The sequence below is a fragment of the Gracilinanus agilis genome, chromosome 2 (genome assembly GCF_016433145.1).
Source record: "Gracilinanus agilis isolate LMUSP501 chromosome 2, AgileGrace, whole genome shotgun sequence".
In the NCBI taxonomy this organism is placed as follows: Eukaryota; Metazoa; Chordata; class Mammalia; order Didelphimorphia; family Didelphidae; genus Gracilinanus; species Gracilinanus agilis.
The window spans coordinates 134333763-134350557 of record NC_058131.1 but is presented as its reverse complement, the minus strand read 5'-3'; the positions used below and the strand labels follow the sequence as shown (position 1 = coordinate 134350557).

The following is a 16795-nucleotide window of genomic DNA, read 5'->3' as shown; positions in this document are numbered from 1 at the left end:
GGTGAGTCAAAACCCCAGATAATTTATTGACAATGGATAAGTTTTGTGATCCAGGGAGTAAGATAGTACTGACAGTATTATTGTCAGGAAAAGTTATTCTAATTCTTATAATAATTAGAGCCTGTAACCCTCTAAGGCATTACTTATAACTTTACGACTATATTATACAACAGTTGCCTATCTACTTTGGAAAAAGGAGCTTACTTACCAGGTTTCCTCCACAGATGAAATTACAGGTCTAGAGCAAAAAACGTTTTTTGTAATGTTTGGGGGCCTAAAATACTTTCCTCTTTACACTTCTGGGAGGTAGTATAGCTATTCTTATTTCCTCTTCAGATGAGGAAACTGAGCCTGGAAACAGAGACCACTATGTGGCACAGTTTGGAGCCAGGAAGACCAGAATTTAAATCTAATCCCAGATATTTGCTATAGTTTATGACCCTGGGCAAGTAGTCTCTCTGTGTCTCAGTTTCCTTACTATAAAAGGAGAATAAAAATAGTACCTGTCTCCCAGATGTAAGAAGGGGGGTGATCAGGAGATTAGGGGTATAGTTGTTTACCTCCCAGATTGATGTAGAAGGCCTCTTCTCCCTCTCTGCCACACACAAAAGGAGACAAAATGGGGTTCCTAGAGGAAAACGAGGGATTCCTGCCAATTATGCTGGGGTGTGAATGCTGGAGGGAAGATATCTCCCCAAAGGGAAACAAGTGTAATCCCAAAAAGAGGTTGGTCCCAGCCAGGAGAAACAGAAGCCCCCCTTTACTTCTCAGTAGGAGAGTAAGCAAAAATGGTGGTCTGCTTGCCTTACTTTCTCAACCCCCCCTCAGGTCTACCTCCCACCAATTTGAGTACACTCTGATCTGACTAGATAAACTGAAAGGGTTTATTTTAGGAACACATGATCAAGGGAAATAAATATGGGGTGTATAGGGAAGGGGGGTTCAGGTAAATCCCTAAGTCCCCTTCAGTCCTTGACTATGATGGGTACCCAAAGAGTTACTTCTGTGTTCCCCAAAATCATAGTTTCACTGACCCAAATCCCAAACTAGTAATCCTAAAGCTAAGTATTGTTATTAACTAGAAGGGGATATTGAGAGGTAAAGCCTAAGGCAATTTGAGGGTCCCAGGGGTAGGCTCCCAACAGAAGTCCAGACACCCCTGACCAACACCAAAGAATCTGTTGTTGTAATTCAAGTGTGTTCAGGAACCGATATAGATCATGGGAAATGGACAGTCTTCTTTGGAAGTCTGAGGAAATTCTCCAAAGTTCACCTTGAGGGTCCCACAGACTCCAAAACCTCTTCCCACCAGGACTGACACCCTCAAAGCTAATGAATCAGTTGGTTCTCCTTCCCAGAAGTCTTTGCTTCAGGCCAACTGTCAATGAATCTTCTTTCCTTTGTGTTCCATCTCTCAAGGTGCCAATAATGCCTGGCTTAGCCTTGCTTCTTACATAGAGTTGTTGTGAGGATCAAATGATGTAATATTTGTAAAGTGCTTAGCACAGTGTCTGTCATATATAGTAAGGGTTATACTTATTCCCTTTCCCCTTCAAGTACTACAGTATTAAAGTTTAGAGGAAAATGCTTAGTAAATTTTAGTATTATGTGAAAGTGAATTATTATAAAGGGTGGGAAAAGGAAGAACCTTTGCTTTATTGCTAATAAAAGTAGATGATAAAAGTCCAAAGTGCGCCTTCAATCATAATATTGAAAGCTGGAAGGAAACTTAAAAATAATATAGCCCAACCTTTTACTTTATAGATAAGGAAAATAAATTTCAGAAAGGGCAAAATATTTGTCCAAGTTCACAGATGTGAGTAGACTTTAGTGAGTAGATTTTATGATTTAAACCTAGGTCACTGGACTCTAATTCCTGTGTTTTTCCACTATATCCTCTTCATCAGCAATGAAACAGGAAAAAAATCTGACCTTTTCCATTGACCAGGGCAGCAGACTAATCCTCTGTCTCAGAATAACAAAGACATGGAAAGCAGAGGGTGGAGTCCTAACTACACAGACCATATAACTGCATTAAGCAGGATAGAAAGCCATTTCTTAGTGAATTACAGAAAAGACAAGGAAGAAATATATTCATCTTTCCAAACTACTCTTCCCTAGAAGGCTCCCTGGGGCTAGTTCTGATATGGCTGAAAACCAAGGAAACGTGGACATGGGTCCATTTATCTGTTGGAGATCTAATTTACAGGTTTCTGGGAGCAGAAGGAAAGGCCCAGTCAAGTAGAGCTAATGACATTAGTAGACATATTGGAATCCATCAGTACTGTGCCAGGCACAAAAAGGGATGGAAAAGTTGTCTTAGATATCTTATGCTAACTTTTTTTTTAATTGAAAGCAGGTGAATACAGAGATATTAGACTGGTTGCCTTGAACCCCTTTGAAACATAAATATCACATTACTAACATCCATAATCCTAAAGTTGTAGCTTTTGAGTTGTTTTCAGTGTGTCCAACTCTTCATGATCCCATTGGGGTTTCCTTGGCAAAGAAAGTGGAGGGGTCAACTCAGTTCTTCTCCAGTTCAGTTGAAAGATGAGGAAACTGAAACAAAAACAAAAACAAAAAAAAGGGTTAAGTGAATTGCTCAGGGTCACACAGTGTCTGAGGACAGTTTTGAACTCAGGAAGATGAATTTTCCTAACTCTAGGCCCCAAATTCTATCCACTGCTCCACTTAGCTGTCCACAATCCTAAAATTAGTTATGTTGAATCTTCCGCTTCCTCATAGAATAAAATATTTTGCTCCCTATGAATTTTAATCTGTATTACTGACTATGGAAAAAAAGCTAAAAGAAAAACTGACTGATCTCTTTTTGAAAACTTTATTCAAAGAAAAGAAAACCAAAACCACCCAAGTTCTGTAGCTAAAATTAACTAGAGCCCTCCCCCCACTTTGAATCTTCTCAGATTCAAAGGCCCCTCCTAGGCGCAGGATTGGCCCTTATATAGACCAATCTCACGCCTGGAAGTAGGAGGGCATGGCCTTCCCTGCACAGGATTGGTCCAATTGAGAACCAATCCCATGGCAGGAAATTGGGGGGGGCGTGGTCCCTCCCCTAGCATGGGATTGGTCCATTCAAGACCAATCCCACACCAGGAAGTAGAGTGGAGAGGAACCCCAGGGGCAAACTGGGAGAGGTAGTTCCCCGGCGGCAACACTTCAAAATCCACAAGTTGGAGCAATAATATGACTTTTAAAAAATTCTTATTTTTTGTAAAGCCTACTCATAGTTACTGATACTGTGGCACAAATTACTAGGAAAGACTATCTAAAACTTTCTTCTATGTGGCACAGTGGATAGAGTTCTGGACTTAGGAGTCAAAAAAGACCTAGGTCCAGATTCTAACTCGGAAACCTACTAGCGATATGACCCTGAGAAATTCATTTAACTCCTTCTGGCCTCATTTTCTTCATGAGGGTGCTGGGACTCGATGACTTCTAATATCGCTTTAGTTCTAAATTCATAACCCTGAGATCCTGCTTTCTTCAGTGCTTCAAGGATACATGAATCTCTCTATGGGAGTACTTTCTTTCTCAGTACAGATTGTAACCTTTCCATGTCCAGGTGGATAATTTAGTGAGGTGGACAACAAAAGCATATAATAGCCTTGTGGTCAACCAGAACTTAGGTATCTGGAATGCTGGACCTAAAATCAGAAGGACCTGAGATCAAATCCAGCCTCTGATATTAATTAGCTGTGTGACCGAAGGTGAGTTACTTAACTGCTTTCCAGCTCAGTTTCTTCAGCTATCAAATAAAGATACTATTGGCAGTTATACCAAGGTCGTGGTGAGGATCAAATGGAATAATGTTGGTAAAGCACTTAACACAGTGCTTGGCACCTGGTAAGTACAGAGTAAATGTTTGCTCCCTTCATCCCCCACATTTGCAGCTTGGTCTATATTTTAAATCTTTCCAACTGGGTAGGGGGACCTCAAGAGCTCAAAAACTACTCTGGCATGGCCTGGGTCACCTCTCTGTCATGATGAGGCATCATGGGATGACTTTAATGGAGCTCCTCCTTTTTAATTTATATACATTTATTTCTTAGTCTATTTATCTATAAATCAAATTATAGTGAAAAAAGGTCTGAAAAAGGAGTTGGAAAAAGGAATAGGGAATGTGTAGGTAGACAGTAGAGCTGATGGGATCTGGCGAGCAATGCAGTTTCATCCACCCAAATAATTTTAGAATTGTGGTTGTATAAACTAATCCGAAGCCCAAATTATTCTATGAAATATAGGACCAACAATTATCTGGGTCTTCACATAATCTAAACTGATGCTAAACTAACCACCTTCACCCAAATGAAATATTGAGCTATTCTTCAAGTCTATTATCTTCATGAAAAGTAGGGTAGATATGGCCAAGGAATCATTCATTATCCTGATGCTTTATTAGAGTTGGAGATTTACTAGGAAAATAAAAGGCTTTCTTGTCCACTTTGCATATGAGCTCCCATATTCTTTTACTTTTAGCACCTTGAATTTATATTTCCATGTGTTCATGTACCATGCAAATCTACGTATATCACATTTATTTCTGTTTCTAAGGAACACATTATTGAAACTTATAACTTTGAGAACTTTGGCCAAGACTTTGAATACAGCTAAGACCATATTAATTTTTTTAATTACTCCTAAATTCTTCTAGCTGTCCACAATTCTCTGTATAAATCATGCACATATTCGCCCACTACCTACTTCTCATTCGAAATTATGTCTATTCTACAACCTTTCTATCCACATCCTTCCAGTTCTTCAAAGTCCAGATCACATCATTCATTCCATGACACTTTCCCAAACAACTGCATTTGACAGTCATTTTTCCATCTTCTGAAATCTTAGAACTCTTTTTATATGTAGAGTTTATTTGGCAATTTAAAATATTCTACCTTAATGCAGCACATTATTTTACTAAATATACATAGCTGTGTGTTCACATCTTCTCCCACCACCCCCTACCCAAACTATGTTATAAACTTCATTAGAGTAAAAATTACATCTTATGTTTCTTTTTATTCCCCACAGTGCCTAGGTTAATGGCAAGAATTCAATGAACAAAGGTTGAATTAATAAGCTATTCCTTGGGTGCAAGTTAATTAGAAGAGGGAATATCTTTGACTCCTGGATGCCCTAAATGTAACCTTTAGCATAGTGAAATAATTTGAATTTTAAAAATGGAGAATTTGTGAGGCAACATGGCCTTATGGAAAAGATGCAAGACTTACACTCACTAAGCTCTGGGTTTATAGCCTGTCTCTAAGGGAATTATAGGAATTGAGTGGACTACAGCTGTGACCCAAGTACTACCAGTGTGAACATTCACAAGTCACTTAATTTCCTGGAGTGTAGTTTCTTATTATGTAAAACGGGGGAAATATTATTGTATTACTTTTATCTCACAGGATAATTTGTGAGGATCAAATTGAAGTAATGTATGTAAAGTGATGAACAATATCAGCTATTGTATTAATCAAGTCTTTAGAGGACCAAAACAGTGGACACCCAAAAAGTCCAAAACATGGCCAGGATTAAGTTTACTAGAAGGAAACAGCTACTCCCATCATTATGATACTTTAAGGTGATCAAAAGTTCCTAGGAGGTTTGTCCCAACTAACTCCTGCTGAATTTTATCACTCTCAGGCTAAACTAGGAAAATATGCTTTGGGAAGAGGAAGAAAATTACATTCCCTGATTTTTATAAGTATGAATGGAATGTCATTTTAACTCTTAGAACAAGAATTTGAACAAATTAAAGTAGGCAATGAAGAAGCTAAACCATCACTCATTGTGGCCGATATGATGGTATACTTAGAGAATCCTATATGAGATAATGAATAACTTTAGCAAAGATGCAGGATTCAAAATAAACCCATATAACTCATCAGCATTTCTGTATATTGCCAAAAAAGTTCAGCAGCAATAGACAGAGAAATTCCATTAAAATTGCCCTAGACAATATAAAATACCTGAGAGTCTACTTGCCAAGACAAACACAGGAATCATATGAACATAATTACAAAATACCTTTCAACACAAATCAAGTTAGATCTAAACAAATGGAAAAATATTAATTGCTCATGGGTAGGCTGAGGTAATATAATAAAAATTCTACACATTAATTTATTTTTTCAGTGCCATACCAACCAAACCACCAAAAATATTTCATAAACAGAAAAAATAATAACTTTTATAAGAACAAAAGGTCAAGAATTTCAAGGGAATTAATTTTTAAAATATGAAGGAAAATAACCTAACAGAACCAGACCTTAAACTGTACCTTAAAAGCAATAATCATTGAAACTATCTAGTACTGGCTAAGAAATAGAATAGTGGATTAATGGAATAGATCAGATGCACAATATACAGGAGTAAATTATCATATCAATCTAGTATTTGATAAACCCAAAGATGCTAGTTTTGGGGATAAAAACTCATTTGACAAAAATTCTGGGGAAACTGGTAGAGTATGACAGAAACTAGATTTATTATTTATTTTCTAATCTTAGTTACATTGTTTTTTTATACAAATACCTTTTAAATTTAATATATTTGATTATTAAAATTCTATATCACAATGTTTTCTGTCACTTGTTTAGTCATAAATTCTTCTCTACAGATCTGATAGGTAAACTATTCTATGTTCCCCAAATATGCTTATAGTATCATCCTTTATGTCAAAATCATATAGCCATTTTTACCTTGTCTTGGTATAGGATATGATGAAGACATAAAAGATATCAATAAACATAGGAAAAATTTTTTTCTAAATCACTCTTGATTCCAGGTATGCAAATTAGAACAACTCTGAAATACCACCTCACACCTATCATATTGATTAATATGACAGTAAAGGAAAAATGAAAAATGTTGGAAGAGATGTTACAAAATTGAGGCATTAATGTGTGAACTGATCCAACTATTCTGGAGGGCAAGTTGGAACCATGCCCAAAGTTCTAAAAACTGGTTTTAAAAAATGGAGGAGGAAAGGCATGCTTTTACAAAAATAATTATAGCTTCCCTTTAAATGTTGGCAAGAAAAAATGGAAATCGATAGGATAACCATTAATTAGGGGAATGACTAAACAAATCGTGGTATCTGATGGTAATGGAATACTATTGTGTTTTAGGAAATGATGTATAGGATGATATCAGAAAAAGCTGGAAAGACCTACATGAACTGATGCAAAGTGAAATAAACAGAACCAGTAGGACATTGTACATAGTAACAGCAATATTGTACAATGAACAACTGTGAAAGACTTAGCTGCTCTCAATAATACAATGATACAGGAAAACTCTGAAGGTCTTACAACAAAGTATGCTATCCACCTCTAGAGAAAGAACTGTTAGAATTAGAATACAGATCCAAGCATACTATTTTTCACTTTATTTGTGTTTTAATTTGGCGATTTAGGTTATATATGTCTTCTTTTACAACAATGATCAATATGTAAGTAAGTTTTCTGTGATGATGCATGTATAACCCAGATCAAATTGCTTACCATCTCTAGTAGGGGAAGAGCAGGGAGGGAGACAATTTGGATCTTAGATGTTTGGAAAATGAATATAGAAAATTGCTATTGTATGTAATTGCGAAATATATATAAGGTTTTCTGTAAACAAAACATACATATACATATATACATATATGGATATATATGTATATATGTATTTCCCAGATTAACAGAAGAGGAAATAGAATAGAGTACAACCCCATCTCAGAAAAAAAATTGAACAAAGCATCAATGAATTTTCTAAAGGAAAAAATCCCCAGGGCCAGATGAATTCACAAGTGAATTCTACCAAACATTTAAAGAACTATTAATTCCAATATTATATAAACTATTTGGAAAAATGGCTGAGAAGGATTCTATCAAATTCTTTTTATGACACAAATATAGTGCCGATACCTAAACCAGGAAGAGAAAAGGCAGAGAAAACAAACTGTAGACCAATCTCCCTAGTGAATATTGATGCAAAGATTTTAAATAAAATACTAGCAAGGAGATTACAACAATAGATCACAATGATCATACACTATGTCCAGGCAAGTTTTATACCAGGAATGCATAGATGGTTCAATGTTAAGAAAGCTATCAGCATAATTGACCATATCAATAACAAAAACAACAGAAATCATATGATTATCTCAATAGATGCAGAAAAAGCTTTAGACCGAATACAACACCCATTTCTATTAAAAACACGAGATAATCCATACAGAGAAAGAACTCTAGGAGTAGAAATACGGAAGAAAAACAACTGCTTGATCACATGGTTCAGTGGGGATATGATTAGGGATGCAGACTTTAAATAATCACTGGTGAAAATATTAATAATATAAAAATAGGTCTTGATCAATGTCACATGTAAAACCCAGTGGAATTGCACACTGGCTACAGGAGGGGGCGTGGGAGGAGGGAGAGAAAGAACATGAATCATGTAACCATGAAAAAATATTCAAAATTAATTAATTTTATCAAAGTGTAATTTCTTTCAATTCATTATTTATAAACTTAACATTGGTGGTTTTAGTATCATCAGGTTTAACTGTAGAATGAACTAGGCATTTCAGAGATTCTGGAGATTTATCCTAATGTAGATTGATCTGGGGAAATGTGTAGTTATTTACATGAAAGTACTAATAAGGAAATAAAACACCAACTTTTGCTCACCTGTAGTAGTAAGACAACAGGGTGTGAATATTTAAATCCATAAGTAAAGACACAACCTAACCTGACCCCTTCCCACATTTGCAATCTTCTTACAACTTACTGTCCTCCACATACTCTGTTCAGTGACTCTTCCTCACACAAGGCACTCCATCTTCCAACTCCAGGTGTTTTTCACTGACCATCTGGCACAAAGGATAGAGCACTGGGCCTTAAATGAGGGACATCTGAGTTAAGAACTTATTGTTGACACAAACTATGTGACCCTGAGCAAGTCACTTAACTCTTGTTTGCCTCAGTTTCCTCATCTATAAAATGAAGTGGAAAAGGAAATGTCTATCAATTCTAAAATAAACACAATTCACATCTTTAATTGAGATCAGGAGGGTCTCCTGCCAGGAAATGTCCTATGCAAGTACAGGAGTGTCCAAAGAGGAAACTTACAGCAAGGGTTTTATACAATCAGGAGAAGGGGAGGTAAAATCCGGGAAGCACAAGTCATTTATTAAAGTAATTACAAGGTAATAGCACTTTCTTTTTTTCTATTAAAAATATTTTATTTTACTAATTTCATATAATAAATTTTTAACATCTGTTTTCTGAACTTATAAGATCCAAATTGTCCCCCCTCCCTGCTCTTTCCCTCCTAGAGATGGTAAGCAATTTGATTTGGTTATAGATGTATTATCATGTAAAACATACTTCCTTGTTGGTCATTGTTGTAAGAGAATAGGCATATAAAACCAAAGCCACAAAATAAAAACATAAACTGAAGTGAAAAATAATATGCACTGATCTGCATTCCAACTTCAATAATTCTTTCTCTGGAGTGGATAGAATTCTTTGTCATAAATTCTTCAGAATTGTCTTGGATCATTGTATATTGCTGAGAATAGCTAAGTCCTTCACAGCTGACCAACATACTACATTGCTTTAACTATATACAAGGTTCTAGTTCTGCTTGTTTCAGTCTGCTTCAGTTCATGTACAATACTGCTGTAACTGTATACAATGTTCTTCTGGTTCTACGTATTTCACTCTGTATCAGTTCATATAGATCTTTCCAGGTTTTAAAATTTTCATTATTTCTTATAGCCCAACAATATTCCATCACCATCATATACAATTTGTTTATTCATTCCCCAACTGATCGACATCCTTTCAATTTCCAATTTGGAAGAGAGATGCTTGAAATAGTTTTGTACACGTAGGTTCTTCCTCCTACCCCCCCTTTTTTTTTTAACACTTTAGGAAACAGACCTAGTAGTGGTAGGCAATAGCACTTTCCAGGAAAAAATACAGGATTGGTTTTAGCCACCTCTAGTCAACAGAGGCAGGCCACTAACTTGATCCAAGAGGGCAAGTTGATCACCTGTAGAGTAAACAAAAAAGCCGCCTTAAAATTATCTCTAACCAAAAACAGGGGCACTTAGAAATTGCTGAGTTATACAGGATTCTTTTGCAGAGCATTTAGAAAAAGTAGAGATTCCCCAAGAGTTTACCTTGGGTTTAGGGAAGTAATTAGAAGCTGCTAGTTCAAATAGGTTACCAGTGGGTAACATGACATGGCAGATCACTATCTTTGCCAGATGACCCAAATAAGGTTTATGAAGAGCTGATGTGACTAAAATGACTCAACAACAACTACTCTGGAATCCTCTCCCTTTCCAAAGCCTTTCTTCAGGTCCTAATTAAAATCCTACCTTCTACAAGAAGTCTTTCACAATCCCCCTTAAAACTAGTACCTAGGATTAGCTCCAATTTATACTGTTTATATCTTATTTATATATAGTCATTTACGTGTTGTTTCCCCATTAGTCTGTGAAAAGCAGAAACTGTTATCCTTGGGACTTAGCACATACATCTAGCTCTTAGGAGGCCCTTAATAAATGTTGACTTGACTGGACAACATGGCATGGTGGATAAAGAGCAAGTCTCAGAGTCAGGGAGACCTGGATCCAAGTCCCACCACCCCTCATACATATTATCTGTGTGACTATAGACAAGTCACTTAAACTCATGGAAAAAAAAATAATAAAACCTCTCTAAGACTCTAACTTGCATAATATATTGACCTTCATCGATAAGAATTTCTTAATAGAAGTTTCCTACACCAATGAAATTGGAGGTCCAGAACCTCCCGAAATATATTAGCAAACCTTATTTAAGAAATTAAGATCCACTTGCTTTCCCTTAATCCTTTTGGTCAGAGCATTCTAACAAAGACTGGAATGGAGAAATCTGAGTTTCACCTTATCTTTTCTTGTCAATCCCCTGATGAAAAAACAAGGAGGATTTATTGAAAGTCATATTGACTGAGTGACCCATTGTTCCCAAGCCTTGCTTGCCAATCAGAGTTGAGGGAGGCTCTGTTGGGGAAAGGCAAAACCAAGTCTGCGGTTTTTTGCATAACATGCTCTTTGTTAGGTACCCCCACCTGTGATGTTTGTGCCTTTAACTGCAAACTGTCACCACTTGCTGCCTTGGCAAGGAAATAAGATGCAAGAGCCCAACTTCTTTTGCTGATGTGCAACTCTCTGAATTGTCTTTTATCTCATGAAAGTTACTCCTAAAAACTGGGCCACCTTGAAGAGATTTACTGATATCCCATGACCAAAACTACCTTGATATTCTTATAACAAAGTCCTTTTAGTTCTTTTTATCCTGAGTTTTGCCTCCTTAATCAGAGTAAAAGTCCACACAAAGAATTTCCCTTTCAACAGATTTAATGAGATAATATATGTAAAGCACTTTGCAAACCTTAAAATGTTATATAAATTTCAAATAACATTATCATAAACAGCATCATCAAGATATGAAAGAACCAAAAGTATGGGGAAAAAAAGTGAGTCTGATCCATGTATTTAATAATACAAATATTGCTTGGATTTTAGTTCTTTGCAATTACTCTATGCTAATTCCTTGTAATAAAGTTCTCTCAATAGTTTGCTGAAATTATTAAAAATTATGTCCAAATTTTACATTGTTTTAGGGTAATGCAATTGGACTCCATGGTCTTGGCCTTATTTATTTTCATGGAAAAGGAGTTCCTGTGGTAAGTAGAATTGTTACACTAACCCCTCACAATTGGGGGAAGAGAATCAAGTTCATGATAATTCAGTTTAACATGTAAATAAAGTCATTAGTAGCTAAGTTTACCATATTTAGTGAAAGAATAAAAATTAGTAAAATATTTTCTGTAAAGTTGAGACAAAGGCTAGAAATTTACAAGGATTATGACTAGGATCCTAGCTTGTCAATCATCACTCTTCTGAGAATTAGTCCACAAAAACTATTGCTCTATGTAAGATCTTTGAGAGCATGAAACTCTTCTTGTTTTGTATTTTCTTTGCCTCCCCAGAATCAAAGTGGCATTTCACAAATACTTTTTGAATTGAATTCTATCGTATTATATTGTATTGAATATATAGTTCCTAACACATAGTAGGAACTTACTAAACGCTACTTTACTGATATATTGAATATAGCCATATCATTATGGCACATGGAGAGCAAGATTAGGAAAGTTCATGGTATTTTTGACACTACTTACTTTTTTTAGAAAAACTTAGTATGTTTTTCTCAGACCTTGAAGAAATGTAGATGATAATAGTTGCCATAGTGTTATACACATACCTTTGAGTAACAGAGTGTAATTATCTTTCAGAATTACGTTGAAGCTCTTAAATTTTTTCAGAAAGCTGCAGAGAAAGGATGGCCAAATGCACAGTTTCAGTTAGGATTCATGTATTACTGTAAGTGCTATAAATACTGCTGCTTTGTTCAGAATAATAAATACATTATTCATTTCTTCCCTTGTGAAAAAGAAATAAAGGGTTGGTAAATGGGAGGCTTTCCCTTAACTGATCTGAACACAATTGGATGGTCTAGATCACTCCATGGTGAAAGATTGCTCATTCCTAACCTTTTAAAAATGAATAGCCTTGGGGGCAGCTGGGGTAGCTCAGTGGATTGAGAGCCAGGCCTAGAGATGGGAGGTCCTAGGTTCAAATTTGACCTCAGACTCTTCCCAGCTGTGTGACTCTGGACAAGTCACTTGACCCCCATTGCCTATAAAAAAAAAAAAAAAAAAAAAAAGAATAGCCTTGAGGCAAAAAAAAAAAAACAAAACACAAAAAAATGTAAGTGAATAGCCTCATTTTCCTGCTTTGAGCTTCCAGAAGTTGCTAGTAGTAGACCTTCCTAAGGGAAACTGGGAAAATTTAGATCTTGGACTTTTAGGAGGCAGAATAATGCTGACTTGACTTCCAGCTATATTATCTATTGCTTGGTAGCTAGGATATCAGTTTGCTATCCACAGATTTTTCAGGTGATAAGTTTAAGGGGAAAAGAAGGCTCCACAAAACAAACAAACAAACCTATAGCAGGCATTTTCTCTTCTCTAGATATGGTTCACCCCATTTCTGAGTCCTACTACCAGGTCTTCTTCTAAAGCAAAGTAGGACCTCACCTAAGGAAACCAATGGCTTTTAGACTCTCTCTCCAACTCTCCTGCTATCATCAGGGGGAAAAATCAAGCTCCTCATTCCTCTAAATCTGGTGTCAGAGGGCTCCCTCCTTTGTGATAACTTCTCCTTGCTTCTGATTTGCTCTAAACACAGTTCCAGATCAGGCTTCTCTTCTTCCCATAGAAAAAGTGAAGACTGACAACAAGCAGGGTGCAATAAAGCTTCAAATATAATGGAGAAAATCCTCCTACTTTATTTCCTTTCCCTCCCTAAGATATTAGCCGAGTTCTGGGCAGCCCGGGGTACACTTGGGAAGGCTGCTCTTTGATCTGGAGAGATTCCAAATGGTCTGACCTATCTCAGTGATAACTCGATTCTGGAGAACCCCTCCCAGACTGATTTTCTGGGGAGGCTGCTGTCAGCAAGGAATAAGTCACTATCTAGTATGATTTGGGTCATGAAGCTTTACCTTTAAGACCATTTGGGCCATTCCAGCACTATCTCCTAGTTTTCTCTCCAGTCTACTAGAAAGTCTTCTGGACCATGGATAAGTCTGTTTTGACTTGGACTTCCTTCTCCTTGTTCCTGACTGCATAGGGTTGGTAGATATGAGGCTATTATCCCCTAGTTGACCACACAAATGGACAGTCCAAACAATGCAAGTGTATAGTCAAGACTAGACTAGAATTAGAAAGTTTTTTTGGGACTGGGAAAAAGTAGTTGGAAAGTATAAATTGCCTTTTGTTTAGATATATTTATCTCATGGTAAACCTCCTAGCCACCCTTTTTGGAGGCAGCTGATAATGCCATGAATAGATTCCTGGTCTGGAGAATATAAATTCAGCCTCAAACATTTACTAGCTATTTTACCTTGGGCAATACTTAACTTCTCCTCAACTGTAATAGAGGGGTCATAATAGCACTTACCTAACAGGGTTGCTGGGATTTTCAAATGAGAATAGTATTTGTAAAAGCATTTAGCACAGTGCCAGACACATAAAGAAGCTTAATAAATGCTTATTCTCTTCCCTTCTCCTCTGGCCAACACAGAGTCCATAACACCCTTCCAAACGTAGAAGCCAGAAGTATTCTTAAATCTTTTTTAAAAAATAACTGTAGTAAAAAAAAAAACATTGCCAATTAACTTTCTTGGAAAAGGAATGTTTTTGGTTTGGATTTTTTTGTTTCTTTTTAATAAAAGTCTTCTGTGGTCCTTCTTCAATTTTATGAACACATCTATAGGACACCTTTTTCCAGTTTCCAACTGTGGGAATCAAAAGAAAGTCTCATCATTTTAAAAATGGGGAGAGGATATGGGGAATCAATTTTGTTTTGAGGGGGTTCTTTTAGTGCTAAAACCATAGTCATCACCATAGTCTTTTATATTCATAGTCTGTAATTGAAGAGAGAAAAGGGTGGAGCTCAAATCAATTTTAATTTTCAGCTGGCTCTGGAGTGTGGAAGGATTATAAACTTGCCTTCAAATATTTTTACTTGGCATCTCAAAGTGGACAGCCTCTTGCCATTTATTATTTGGCTGAAATGTATGCTACAGGAACTGGAGTGCTGAGATCATGCAGAACCGCAGTTGAGGTAAATAATGAGCTTTTTAAAGTACTAGTCATTTATCATAGCTAGGAGATGATATCTTTCCTGAGCTATGGGTACTTTCAGTTTTACAGCTATTGTCTCCTTCGCTCTTCTTTTACAATGTGGATGCTGGTGTTTGCCCAAAGAAGAGAACACTGATGGAATTTAGATAGAGAATGGGAGGGTGAGAGATCAGTCCCATTCTTCATATCTGGAACTAAGTTTTTCATTGCGTTTTCAACCTTCCATTGATTGCTTCTGGTGATCTTCAAGTTTGGAGCTTTCCATTTGAATTCATCTAAGAAACTTCGAGTCAGCCTTTAATTAAATCATCTAGATCACTGGGAACTTCCACTTGAGAGGGGAGTTGATGCTTAGAGGAGTATGAAGCACAGGTGTGCACACACAAATACATACATGCACACACAGAGTGGAGCCCTTCCTTTCCTTCCCAGAGTCCAAGAGTTCTTAAGTATTCGATTATTTGGATGACAATTTAGAGACTAATTTCTTTAAGCCTCTGCCAGGGGTGTATTGTCAAAAGTCTACTCAGTATTTCATTTTCCTTCATTGATTTATCAAATACTTCCTCTGTACCACTATAAATACTTCCAGTGTTGCATCTGGCCCCTATGAAACTTAGTTCAAAAGCTGCCAGCTAATAATCTATCTTTAGATTTGTTACTTTGCCAACTTCCTAATGAATTATGTATGGATAGCCTCTTTTGGTTACATAAGGGCTATTCAGCTAAGTTGAAGTTGGCCTCTCATAGAAAATTGCCCTGGTGGTCATATCACCTATATCCCAGGGGAGGACTGTCTTCCTTTTATTCTCTTTTTTTTCCATAGCATTCAGGACCTTTGGACTCCTTAAAGTAAGGTAGCATTGCCCAGGAAGGCCATTTGTTTTAAATAGAAGTCGATAAGCCCTTGTCTTGCAAAATAGCTTATTTAAGTCAGCAAAGTGAATATAGGCTACCTTGCTGAAACTAAAAAATGAACTGTTACATTTTTGTACTTCCAAAATATATGACCTCTTCTTCCTAAATAAACTGTGCTTTTCAAACCGAATTTTTCTGAGTGACTAGCCAGAAGGAGCTAAAAGACTTATGTCATTCATCATTTGCCTGAAATTAAATATAAATATAAGATCTCATGAGCCTGTTTGATTTTTCATCCTCTTTATACAGCTTTACAAGGGTGTTTGTGAACTGGGCTGCTGGGCTGAGAAATTCCTGACAGCATACTTTGCCTATAAGGATGGTGATATAAATTCATCCCTTGTTCAATATGCACTTCTGGCGGAAATGGGGTATGAAGTAGCTCAAAGCAATTCAGCATTCATTTTGGAATCTAGTAAGATAAGTTAAAATTCTCTGCAATTCCTTTATCACACACATGCATTTTTGGCTTGCCCACAGGGGCCCTGGAAGCCACACTAATGGGATGTCTCTCTTTTCCAGAAAAGGCTACCATTCTTAAGAAAGAACAAATGTATCCCATGGCACTTCTCCTGTGGCACCGAGCTGCGGTTCAAGGTATAGGATACTAAATTAAAAATAACTTGGGACTGTCCTTTCCTGTTGGTCTCATTTGCTACAGTCATGTTTCTTAGCTTGTAGGGACAGAAGGAAAGGGAATATCAAAAGGTGATATGTCATACTATACTGATGTTAAGGTCAACATTGGGTTAGCTTTGTTTCTGGCAATCATTTTTTCCCCATTGCTACAAAGGGTATCCTAGCTTAAAAGTATTTTTCCCTTGCCTCAATCTCCACAACATCCAAATACCTGGATGAAAAGTTTCTGTTTTTTTAAATTTAGCCAACCAGACAGTAGTCTGAAAGCTTTAACGGGTTCTGGAAGAGCCGTGGCCTGAATTCCAATGAATTACATGCCTTTTTATATGCCCTTATACTTTCATAAGAATTACTGAATCATATTCAATGTATCTTTGTAAAGCTTGTATTTATGTGCCTAGAGTATAGTAGGATCTTCATATATATTTAATGACTTGCCCATTTGGTAGGTGATTTG

At 36.7% G+C, this 16795-nt stretch overlaps 1 protein-coding gene across 1 annotated transcript in view; it reads left to right on the top strand.

Annotated features, from left to right (window-relative positions):
- Positions 1-16795, top strand: part of SEL1L2 (SEL1L2 adaptor subunit of ERAD E3 ligase) — a 116804-nt gene that overhangs the window by 78040 nt on the left and 21969 nt on the right. The window contains exons 11-15 of the mRNA XM_044659495.1: positions 11692-11754; positions 12367-12454; positions 14613-14761; positions 15949-16114; positions 16222-16296. Of these exons, the coding sequence (XP_044515430.1) occupies positions 11692-11754; positions 12367-12454; positions 14613-14761; positions 15949-16114; positions 16222-16296 (541 nt within the window). The remainder of the gene's footprint in view (positions 1-11691; positions 11755-12366; positions 12455-14612; positions 14762-15948; positions 16115-16221; positions 16297-16795) is intronic.